Here is a 12,183-nt window from a genome sequence, read left to right on the forward strand (position 1 = left end):
TGCCGTTTTAAATTGTATATTTTTATAAGCTTTGCTGCTACAAAAGTATTTTCAGTCAGATTAAACCGCTTAAACTTATCTGCTTGAAGGACGCCTGTGGTGATCTCCATCCAATCCTGGTTCGCTGACTTGGCAGTGCAGGTCTGCTGCAATTTGTCAAGCTCGAGGTCAGAGTCCAGAGCAGAGAAAGAATCAAATCCCCACATGGGTGGCCAATTTTCTGCCTGCTATTAATAAACTACTGAGTGAAAGATGAAACTCCTGAAACTCAGACGACCAGAGATCGAGAAGGATGACCTTTTTCACATATGCACAAGTGCATATCTAATTTATATACAAAAATGTAGCCACAGAGGGTTAACAGAGAAATGTGTAAGAGATGCAAACAGTCAATACATGTTTCTTGCACTCTTGTCAGTACAGGCCTGTTACATAACCCTTCTGTAAACTTTGATCTTTTGCCCAAGTCGGGTGGTTTTATATCTTTTTACCTCTCGTTGGCATGGAAGCGTGGGACCCATAGGTAGATGAAAAAGACAGATGTTGGTGTCGATTGAGGGTAGAAACATGATTTTCTGTCTCTTTTTTTGGATTCCCGACAACTCTAATGAAGTGGACTTATCCCTGGGTCTCTTCACGGAACATTTCCTATTCCTGTGCATGTTATCCATGTAAGGGCATACACATGCACTGGGATAATTGCAGGGGTTTTTAGCCCATTACTGCTTTTCCTCTTGGTGCCATTTCCATCAGGAAGCATGAAAGATCCTGTGATCCCGTCTTACTTGGAGATTATCCATCAACCAGGCACTCCAAACGAGCAACCCACCCAGTTGGCACATTTATCTGATTTGCAAACAATCTCCCATTCAAATACAGGCCATGTCGGTCATTTAGGCATCAACTTCAATTCTCAGTCACAATGAAATGTATTTGTTCAAGAAGGCGTGACTGCTGATGTAGGCTAATGTAGGTTTTGATACCCTTATAAAATGTCACATGTTTATAAGATGCTTTTTATTTGTTTTAAACACACTGAGAAGTTCAACCATCTTTTTCAACTCGCAGGCACATGAAGATCCATGATAAAGATCCTTCCCTCTCCAGCCCCACCAGCCCACCATTAGCCGGTAAACGGAAACGCCCCTCTGCGATTATTTCCAAGAAGAAACCCAGCCATAGTGACAATGGAGAACAGGCTGATGAACCATCCAGTAAAAGGGTTAGATTTGTGTCTGTTATATACACCTTAATTCTTACTTAAAGAAGTTAAATATAAATATATAGAATATAAATGCCTAAAAATCTGTATGCGTGTCTGAAAATCCCATAGCTTGTGTGACTGACACTGCACTGTCTTTGTCCTTATAGCAGGTTTTAGAAGATGGTGGAGTGGATGATCAGACAGGGAGCAAGGGGCAGGAGGAGCAGCTGCCATGCCCCATCTGCTTCAAGACGCTCAACTCCAAAAATGAACTGGAAACTCATATGGAAACCCATCCTGACACTGCACTCAGGTTCGAAAAGCACCTGTGCACAAAAGAAAAATTCTTGTGTGTTCCCCTTTTGTATGCACTCAAACAGAACATACACCAGGATTACAATAAAGCCCCAAAAGTTGAGCTTAGTGCCCATTTATGCATTTATGCGGTTTTATCCACAGCTTTTTTTTTTATAGAATGTATATAGCATTATGGAAAGACTCTTGTATCTTAGCCATGAGAGCTGTGTTGATGAAGCACATTAGATGTTGGAGGTTTAGGCAGGACTGCAGCAGTTGCTTGGAGATTACGAAGGCATTCTTTGTGCTGAAATGGTCATAATTTAACACATCCGAGCAAAGAGTCCTTTTGCATACCAATTGGGGCGTTGTTTTCCGGGCTTGCCTATAGCTTGTTTTCCCCACCATTAAACATGTGAAAGAGTTCTGATATCCTATTTGTGAATTCTAAATTGAATGAAAAAGAAGCAGAATTATTTGTCATGTTTCAAGGTCTCCACGGTCAACTCAAAGTTTGCTGAGTAAATGGAGAAGGGTCATACCTGAGTTGCTCCTAATGGTGTTTGTGCATTCTCAGTCAGAAGAAGTTTAACGGATTCATCCCTTCCCCCCATTTGGCCCCTAGGCACCAGAGTAGGGAGTGGTGTTGAGAAGAGAGAGGGAGGAAATTCGGGGAGGAAAGAGGAAGGAGGGGGGAAAGTACCATGGAGGTTGTGTGTGTGTGTGTGTGTGGTGAGGGGATTTAATGAGTCACAGAAGTAGACTTCAGGACGCAGTCGGTTGGACCTCTCTGTTGGGGGGTGGGGATGAGTATCCTTGGAGACATCACAGTCCAGAGACTCCGGCCCTAAAACTCACTCATGCAATGACCAACTTCTCTGAACACAAGTTAATGGGTAGCTTCATGGAGCTGGTTCATTCTGAGGTGAGCCCTCCTGGATTCGGGTTCACAGCACCATTACTGTATGGAAGTAGAGCAAATTTAGCACTAATCCTATGTAATCACTAGAGCTAAGAGAGCTAGTTAAGAGGATCTAGGCTGCAGTGAATTGGGTGCTTAATACGTCTGAGCGTAGACCACAAGCGTTCAAATAAAAGGATGCTCACATGATGTGGACTGGTCATCTGCCCCTCCCAGTTGTACACTGTTCACGCATCCAGTCTCACATTCAGAGGCATCCAGTAATAAAGGAAGTTAGCACTTTGGTTATATGAGACTCCCTCTGGGAAACACACAACATAAACAAAATGTCTCAGTGACTTATAACACAAAGGGAAAACAGGTTTAAGTCAGATTGCTGTTTTTTGTTTTTTTTCATGACTAGCACTCACAAAAATGTGCATATAAGCCCTCAAACTGTGAAAACACACCTGCTGTGTTGTTGGCCTGGTCACACCGTTTTGTGTGTGTATATATGTGTGTGTGTTTGTGCATGCATGCATGCATGCACTTTTAGATAAAGCAGCTTATGGTCACCACAGACACCTCGGGACAGTGGTGAGAGGTGTGGCTGTTGATAAGAGCTGTGTGCAACGTCATAGACACTAGCCAGCTGTCTCTCATAGTGCTTGACAAACAGAAATGGAGAATGGTCAGTTATTGCTGGAGATATCTATCACCAGCTATAATTCGTTATATATGCATCTCCATTTTCCCCCCAATTTTTCGCCACACTTTCACTTAATTGTTTGCAGTTCTGTTACATTTAAACAATGCATGATTTATAGTTTTTCTGAACTCATCTTTTCACTCAACAATCACAGATATTGATTTATTAATTTTATTATGTAGTAAGGATTAAGCAGTCTGTTTAATGAAGATCCATGTTCTATAATATGTTACCACTCAGGTGTGAGAATTGTTGCATCTCATTTCGGACACATCGAGGTTTGCTCCGTCACAATGCAGTCATCCATAAGCAGCTGCCAACAGATGCCAGTGGACGGCCATTCATTCAGAACAACCCCTCCATACCCCTAGGCTTCAATGATCTAGCTTTCATTGACTTCTCCTGTCGCAAATTCCCTCACATTGCCCAGGTAATTACCTGCATTTATGTCAGTCTGCAAATATATTCTGTACCAAATAAATGTTAATCCTAAAGTTTTTAGGATTTGATATTTACATTGCTGCTGTTTACTAGTAATACTTAGTAATTGTCTTATTCAAATCAATAGGTTTGGTGTGAAACCAATCTACGCCGCTGCACCAGCAAGCTTCATCGCTTTGTGTGCGAGACCTGCGACAAAGCGTTCCCTTTAAGTATGGCATTAGACTTGCACAAGTCCACACATGACACTTCTGAAGCCAAGGAGGAGTCTGTTTCATCCCAGCCTGCCAGTACAGAGTCCTCCATGTCTGAGAAAAGTGGCTTCATGGACTCGCTGGGTTTGCAGCACATTTCTCAGGTCAAGCCTGTACCCTCAGAGGAGGATGCCTTTCAAGCAGCTCTAGACAGTATCCGTGTAATCCATGTGGATCCATCATCGATCCAAAAGGAGTCTAGCTTTCCTGGTGGGATTAGCCTGTCTCTGGTGGATCCATCATCTCTTCGGGGTTTGTCCCAGCACGAGGCACTCAAACTTCTTTCTTTACAGCCATTTCAGACTGGTTTTCTTGTCCAGCCAGATGGCGCGATGGTAGTAAAACCAGTTTGTGGCGAGACTGGAATGGAACTGGCTGACATACAGCAGATCCTCAAAGTGGCTTCTGCTGCCCCAAACCAGATCAGCCCCCCTCCCTTGTCCAAGGCACCATGCAGTGCAGTGCAGTCAAACTACAAGCAGATGCCCCCACTCAAGCCAAAGCCTCTGGTGGCTCCCAGGACCAATATGACAACCTCTACTCCCCCTCCCCTTTTAAGCACCCAGCAGGCATCACTAGGTTGCATCAGCCCCAGTCTACCACCACTTGCTGGCCAGTTTCCAAAGGCTGCCAAGGAACTGTCTTCATCTTCATCTTCATCTTCTTCTACTTGCAACCAGGCTTCTATTGAAAAAATGCAAATGGAAGCTGATTGCATGGGTGATGCCCACACTCCCATGGACACAGATGACCAACAAATTAAGCAGGCAGAAGAAAAGATAAGGGAGCCATCTGGAAAAAAGGGAGCAGGTCGCAAAGGGTCATACCCCTGCCGCTTTTGTGACCAGGTATTTGCATATTCAGGGGTACTACAGGCACACATGCGATATCATCTGGGTATTTTGCCCCACCAGTGTAATATTTGTGACTATGTTGCTCCTGACAAAGCCACACTGATTCGTCATCTACGCACCCACAGTGGTGAGAGACCTTACGTCTGCCGAGTCTGCCATTACCCATTCACTGTTAAAGCCAACTGTGAGCGCCACCTTCGCAAGAAACACATGAAGAACACCCGGAAGGAAATCGAGAAAAATATCAAGTATGTCACCTCATCCACGTCGATGCCTGATGGATTAGAACAGACTGGTGACACCGCCTGTCATGTATGTGGTGAGGACCTTAAGACCTACCGAGCCCTACAGATCCACATGCGTGTCCACAATGGCTTCCAGAGAAAGCCGTATGAGTGTAAACGCTGTGGAGCAGCCTTTTTAGCCAAGCGTAACTGTATCCATCACCTTCTGAAACAGCACCCTGAGATTAAAGAGCAGGATATAGAAGAGCATATAGCTGCTATCACTGTGACTTCTTCTCAAAAGAGTCCTAAACCTTCTTCAGTCAACGGAGTGCCACCAAGTGCTTCGCTCCGTCCCATTAAAGTGGAGGATCTAAGTTTCTATGCCGCAGATCAGGACCAACCGCTGGACTTCTCAAACAAAAATCGAGGAGGTAATAATGCTGGAAACAGCAGTGCTTCTCCTAGAATCAAGGTGGAGCCTGCCACTTATGATGATTCCATGGAGCCCATTGATCTCTCTATTCCCAAAAATCCTGAGAAAAAGATAAAGATAAATCCTGACACAGTGCTGCAAAGAGAAGTAAAAAAAGAACAGACATCCCTTAACATAATGGATCACACACTTGCCCTGGGCCTGAAAACAGATAGAGCCATTGATGAGAAACCTCAGCAGCTTGGGTGCTACCAGCTTCCTGCTGCCTTGACCACCGTTGGTACAACCAGTGCAGCAAGTCGTGCCTTGCGACTAAAGCCCCTGCTACCTAAACCGAATTCTGCTGGTGTGAAGGAGCTCCCTCCATTGGCCTCTATTGCCCAGATTATCTCCTCTGTCTCTGGTGCCCCCGATCTCCTTAAACGAGACAGCCCTAATGGCGGTCTTGATTCTGTCTCAGACAGCTCAGCCGAGGAGTTTCTCCAGGAGGGATCCAAAAGAAGAAGAAGCAATAAAAGGCAATCCATCAGCATATCTAGGGAAAAGCCTGCAATGAATTCAACAGACCCTAGTATCGACCTAGAGTCCAGCGGTGAATTTGCCAGTGTGGAGAAGATGCTGGCCACCAGTAATGCCAATAAATTCAGCACCTACTTAAAAACCAACATGATGGAGCTAGAAAGGAAAGAGGGAGAACAGTCATGCAATGGTGACAAGAAAGAAACGAAAGATGAAAAACAGATGCAAGGCAAGCAGACCTCACAACCTCAACAGTCAAAAGGGAAAAAGAATGCATACTCAAACTCTGTGCAAAAAATGACTTGCCCATTCTGTCCCAGAGTCTTTCCATGGGCCAGCTCACTCCAACGCCACATGCTGACACACACAGGTAACATGCAAATCTCATTCAACAGTCTTTATACAAGTGTGTATACTTCAATATCTTTTAGGTTTTAAAAAACAGTGTCAGGTAAATTTAGAATTTTTTTTTTTTTTTTCACTTGTGGAATAATTTGGTCAATTCATTGTGTGGTTTAGGTCAAAAGCCGTACCCTTGCCCTAAATGCGAAGCCCTATTCTCAACCAAGTCCAACTGTGAGCGCCATCTTTTACGCAAACACGGTGTAACCAATAGAATCCTCCGGCAAAATGGTGCCATGCTAAACTCCAAGGAGACAGAGGATTGCTCACCAGAGAGTGCAGGTATGGAGAGAGGGCGAGATCGAGACTTTTATTACCGTTATCAAGATTAGTGCCCTGGAAATAATAGGCAATAAAAGCATACGGTTAAACTTGAACTAGATGGAAATTTTCTGATAAACATAGTTAATCATAGAAATCAGTGTATAATGTAACCTTTATGTAATGTGACCTTTACCCATTGAAGATATTAAGTCAAAAGTCAAAATTTAAAATAGGTACAGAACTCTTTATTGCCTGTGATTGTTGACTCTAGAGATTGCTGTTTGTAAGATAGGCAGTTCGTTAGAATACATATTTATTTTCTACAGTATTTTAGGGAATGCTGGATGTTGTCTTGCACTTACTTTGGGACTTAAATTTTGTTATGTCATCAAAGATTTTGCTAATTTAATTTTCTTTATTCTTTAGGAATAAAAATGTGAGCCAAGAATCTGTATGTGTACACTGGCAATGTTTAATGTAATTTACTGAAACTTTTTTGTTTCAGAGAGCATGTCCGAAACAGAGCTCCCTAGTGGTGAGGCAATGGAGTTGACAAATTCTGGAGCTGAAAAGCCAACTGCATCAGATGCTGAAAAACCCTCCCCTGCCAAGCCAACAGAAGCAGCTGCAGTAAAGCCTCTCCACCACCAGGGGGAGCCAGAACACCAGGATGTGCACGAGTCATTGAGAAGAAAAAGCACAGTCAATGATGATGATACACACAGCAATAAAAGCCTGGACCTGAACTTTGCCAGCAAATTAATTGACTTTACATTCTCAGAGGGTGAACAGCAGAGGTCCTCTCCTGCTGTAGATAGTGATTCACATGAACAGGAAGAGTCCAAGCTGACCTGCAAGAGCTGCAACAAGAGCTTCAAATACGCCGCCACTCTAGCACGACATGAAAAAGTTCACGTGTTAGAAAGTGCAGCCGACGCCACCAGCATGGACTCCAAAGTGGACAACGTGGCCGAGTCTTGCGAACTGAAAAAGGATGACGTAGAGGACGAGGTGGAGAAAGTGGACCGAAATGGGACGGCAGAAAGTGATGGAGCAGGCAGTACGATGGACAGTGGCTCTGAGGACGACACTGGGGAGAGGAGTGATGAAGAAGGAGGTGCAACTGAACCGAAGAGCTGTGATGGGGAGGCTGAATTGTCTGGGATCAAAACTGACAAGAGGAAGAAGATATGCGGAGTGTGTGGCAAACGCTTCTGGAGCCTTCAGGATCTGACAAGACACATGCGCTCTCACACAGGTAAGAACAATTTTAAATGAACAAGCGTTAAAATCTGTAGTGCAGTTTCTCTTAGACAGCATTTTAATAGACGCTTCAAAATGTCATGTTTATTCAGGTGAACGTCCCTACAAGTGTCAGACCTGCGAGCGCACATTCACCCTGAAGCACAGCCTGGTCAGGCACCAGCGTATACACCAGAAACCCCGTGGTGCAGACGGAGAGATGGGAAGAGCTGTAGAGGAAGAGGGATTCAGTGGGGGCTCAGCTAGCGAAAGGGTGTCCACCCCGACCAGCACGAACCCTCCGTCTGAAAACGAGAGTGAAAGTATGAAGGAGAAAAAGCGAGAGTCTGCCTACAGTACAAACAGGGAGCCGGAACTCAGCAAAGAGCCGGAACCAGCTACAGAGACACCCAAAGAGCCTCCAGCAGAGCAACTAGCCTCGGATTCACCCTCAGAGGTGGAGCAACCACACGGATTTCTGCAAGGCCTGCTGGAGATCCATTCCAAGCCTGACATTGAACGCATCCTCCCTACCACCGAGCCACCTCTGCTCGGGGTGGAGTGAAAGAGTAACTCCATACGAGTGCCATACTATAAGTACTTTTGTACTGCAAAACATTTTAAACAGCAACAAAAAGACCATTTACAAGTGCCTTGCTACTTTTTTTTTTTGCTATATCTTTATCTACTACCAGATGATTTAGTTGATTTTTAGAGTATTTTATAAAAAATCTTTTTTTTTTGAAAATGCCACGTTAAGCAATACATAAATGAACAATTAAGTATGATGATTAAGGGACGGAACAGAGAATGGTCATATGAGGGCTGCAAGAAGCTGGCACATGGCTACTGAGACTACTGTGTGACGATTTGTGCATACAAGCATAACTGGAATATGTCCAATTGCGCTTATATTTCAAAGGGCTGTTCATGGACTCTAATCCACCTTTTAGCTTTAGCGATACATGGCCTCCAGAATACCCGAAACAGTGAATTGTATTCTGGCTTTTGTATTACATAAAAGAGGGCACGGTGAGTTGAAGAGGCTTCACTCTGGAAGGCAGAGCTGCATTATGGGTAATCCTCTAGGCAATATGCAGCAACTCTCAGCATATAATATCTGGGCAATATTTGCCTATAATAGCACGATTTTTTTTCCAGCTACACTGACTACGTCAGGCATCCATTTTTTTTTTTTTTTTGGAAGAAAATCTTTTTTTTATGGAGGGATGTGCAGTGTTTGTTGTTTTAAATATATAAAAGGCTCAAGAAGAAGGGCTCTAGCTCTAGTATCACTTACAAAACAGATCTCAAGAGAAAGCAAGTCCAGGTTTAAACGTCTTCCAAAACCCTCCTACTTCAGGCCTTACTTGTGTTTCTCCAGAGGTTTTAGGACAGGCCTCCTGCATCCAAAAAGCTAGTTGTTCTTATTACTTGAAAGCTGTCACCCTGCTGCCTCCTGTCTGGCTACAGCACCAGTTCCAGGACCATCATCCTCCTGAGCATCTCTCGTAGTAGGATATCAGGTCAATCATATGATCACATGTGGAGTTGGGTATTTCTGTCATTTTACTTTTTTTTTTTTTTCTTCCTCAAATGTGTAAACCTCAGCCTCTATGTGAACCTCAAAGAGCAGCAAAGCGAACTGACAGAGTAATTACGACGAGCTCGAGCCCGTTTTCCAGATTTGTCCTCGCCGACTGGACGACTACCACAGTAAATTTTCACAGGAAACAAAAACCATTTGCATTTGTGGTGTGAGCGCTATGAAACAGAGTATTAATAAGCGAGCGTTTCTTTGACGAGCGGTCCGGTATTGGATGACGTATTTCCTCACCACAGTGGCCACTGGCACAAGACTAGTGTTGGATGAACTTGAATGAAAAATGCAATCTCTTCCTCAGTCTGCGTATCGTATTCTGAGACTTCCGTTTCTCCTAATGCCTTTTCCTGGGTTGCTACGTGTGTGTGTTGCGTGTGTATCCACGTGTGTGTATATATATTTCTGGTGAGAATGCACACGGACTGTTTTAAATGTATTTATTGTAGCCCAGTGTGGGTAAAGAAGTGAAAATGTGGAGAAGCCATGTATTAAATATGCTGCAGAGAGAAATGTTTCAGATTCAATACTTTAGTAGCCCAGCTGATCTGGGTCCTTTTTTTCCCCCCTAGCAATAATCACTATTGATCCAAAGGCTTTATGTAGATGTTTTTATGTTTTATAGACTCGGTGGTCTCCTTTTTTTTTTTTTTTGGCTATCATTATTATCACTATTATATCAGTTTGAATGAGATATGAGTTTGTGTTTTGTTTTTTTTGTTTTTTTTCTTTGATATACAAGGCATATAAAACTGTGAAATTTATTGTTTGTTGGGTAAATCTTTAGGGTAGAATTGCATGTTAACCTTTTTATGTTCTATTAAATGGATATTTTTCTGTTCCTCCCTTCTCACACTGTCTTGCTCTCAGGGTTTTTACATGATGCTTATTTGAAATGTACCTTCCTGAGTTGCAAATATTCTCCCCAACTCTTGATTTTGGAACAAGTTGAACTGTCAATCACTACTTCTAGCACTTGACTGTGAATTAAAAACGAGTGGGATGGATATACTGAATCCATGCACACCCACATTCCTCTCATCACTTTTTCATATTCTTTTTCCTGGTTGTTTGTTCTTTCCCGGTTCCTTCATGAGCTTTCTCCTTTACATATATGGCAAAAACTCTACAAACTTTACCGTCTTGCCACCTGGCTCTGATTGATATTAAAGGGAGCTTTGCATCGCTGCTACAGATAAAACGTAATTCTATTGGACTTGAACAGAACCAGAATCATCAGTAGTATTTTGGTACACTACTCCTGCTCTTCACACGAGTGCTTTTTTGAAATCAGAAATTTAAGCTGTTCTGTATCAAACCTTTAAAGCAATAAAATTATATTAATGCAAAATCGATGTCTCGTGTCGGCTTTGATTACAGATACATGCATTTCTCTTGCAGGATTTTTAAGGCGTGTCAGGCTGTCTTGATTTAGTGATGGGTTTCTGTAACATTACTCTGACTTCTAATATGCGAAGAAAGGATTTCCACTGCACTTGAAACAAATCAATAAATTCTGCTGAATATTTCGATCTAAATGCTTATCTGATGAGTTGAGGATATGCCGAACGATGCAGTCTCAGTATCCCAAATATAATCAGGTCCTGGTGTTCACTACTGTTAGGACCCATTATCTTTATCTATGCCCTTTTTTAAAACTCAAATTGAATTATGGCAGCAATGTGTAGTATTATGTTAGTCACACCATCAATGGATTAATTGGACCATTATTTTTTGAAGGCACTGGTCCAGTGTACCTCCGCATGCTTCGCACATCAATTTAGCCGCCATTTGTGCGGTTTATGCGGATGAACAATTTTACAATTTGTACCACCTCACTACCACTGAGACGTAGGAACCTATCTTGATGACGTTCTGCTAGGACGGTGGATCAGAGCATCTCCAAAACTGCAGCTCTTGTGGGGTGTTCACGGTCTGCAGTGGTCAGTATCCATCAAAAGTGGTCCAAGGAAGGAACAGTGGTGAACCGGCAACAGGGTAATGGGTGGCCAAGGCTCATTGATGCACATGGGGAAAGCTGGCCCATATGTTCCAATCCAATGAACAAGCTACTGTTGATCAAATTGCTGAAGAAGTTAATGCTGGTTCTGATAGAAAGGTGTCCAAATACACAGTGCATCGCAGTTTGTTGCATATGGCGCTGCATAGCTGCAGACCAGTCAGGGTGCCCATGCTGACCCCTGTGCACTGCCGAAAGCTCCAACAATGGGCATGTGAGCATCAGAACTGGACAACAGAGCAATGGAAGAAGATGGCCTGGTCTAATGAATCACGTTTCCTTTTAAATCAGGTGGATGGCTGTGTGCATTGCTTACCTGGGGAACACATGGCACCAGGATGCGCTATGTGAAGAAGGTAAGCTGGCAGAGGCAGTGTCATGCTTTGGGCAATGTTCTACTGGGAAACCTCAGGTCCTTCCATCCATGTGGATGTACCACCGTAAGGGAAACTTAGGTAACTAAGTTTCAGACCATGTATACCATTTCATGGAAACGGTATTCTCTGATGGCTGTGGCCTCTTTCAGCACCGTGCCACAAAGCAGAAATTTGGTTTGATGAGCACAAAGAGTTTGAGGTGTTGACTTGGCCTCCAAATTCCCCAGATCTCAATCTAATCGAGCATCTGTGGGATGTGCTGGACAAACAAGTCCGATCCATGGAGGCCCCACCTCGCAACTTACAGGACTTAAAGGATCTGCTGCTAAGATGTTGGTGCCAGATAAAACAGCACACCTTCAGGGACCTAATGGAGTCCATGCCTTGATGGGTCAGGGCTGTTTGGCAGCAAAAGGGGGACCAACACAATTTAAGGTAG

The 12,183-nt window shown here is 43.5% G+C and overlaps 1 protein-coding gene across 4 annotated transcripts in view; it reads left to right on the forward strand.

Moving 5' to 3' along the window:
* The window catches only part of rreb1a (ras responsive element binding protein 1a), a 51,014-nt gene extending 40,316 nt beyond the window's left edge, over positions 1 to 10,698 (forward strand). For 2 of the 4 annotated variants that reach the window (XM_058390710.1, XM_058390695.1), the window contains 7 exons: positions 1,069 to 1,222; positions 1,372 to 1,517; positions 3,352 to 3,541; positions 3,680 to 6,209; positions 6,359 to 6,523; positions 7,011 to 7,763; positions 7,861 to 10,698. In XM_058390710.1, coding sequence (XP_058246693.1) covers positions 1,069 to 1,222; positions 1,372 to 1,517; positions 3,352 to 3,541; positions 3,680 to 6,209; positions 6,359 to 6,523; positions 7,011 to 7,763; positions 7,861 to 8,312 — 4,390 coding nt within the window. In that variant the 3' untranslated portion in view covers positions 8,313 to 10,698. The remainder of the gene's footprint in view (positions 1 to 1,068; positions 1,223 to 1,371; positions 1,518 to 3,351; positions 3,542 to 3,679; positions 6,210 to 6,358; positions 6,524 to 7,010; positions 7,764 to 7,860) is intronic. The other 2 variants (XM_058390703.1, XM_058390716.1) reach the window with 2 other exon arrangements.
* Positions 10,699 to 12,183: the final 1,485 nt, after the last annotated feature.

The sequence above is a fragment of the Hemibagrus wyckioides genome, linkage group LG01 (genome assembly GCF_019097595.1).
Source record: "Hemibagrus wyckioides isolate EC202008001 linkage group LG01, SWU_Hwy_1.0, whole genome shotgun sequence".
Taxonomy (NCBI): domain Eukaryota; kingdom Metazoa; phylum Chordata; class Actinopteri; order Siluriformes; family Bagridae; genus Hemibagrus; species Hemibagrus wyckioides.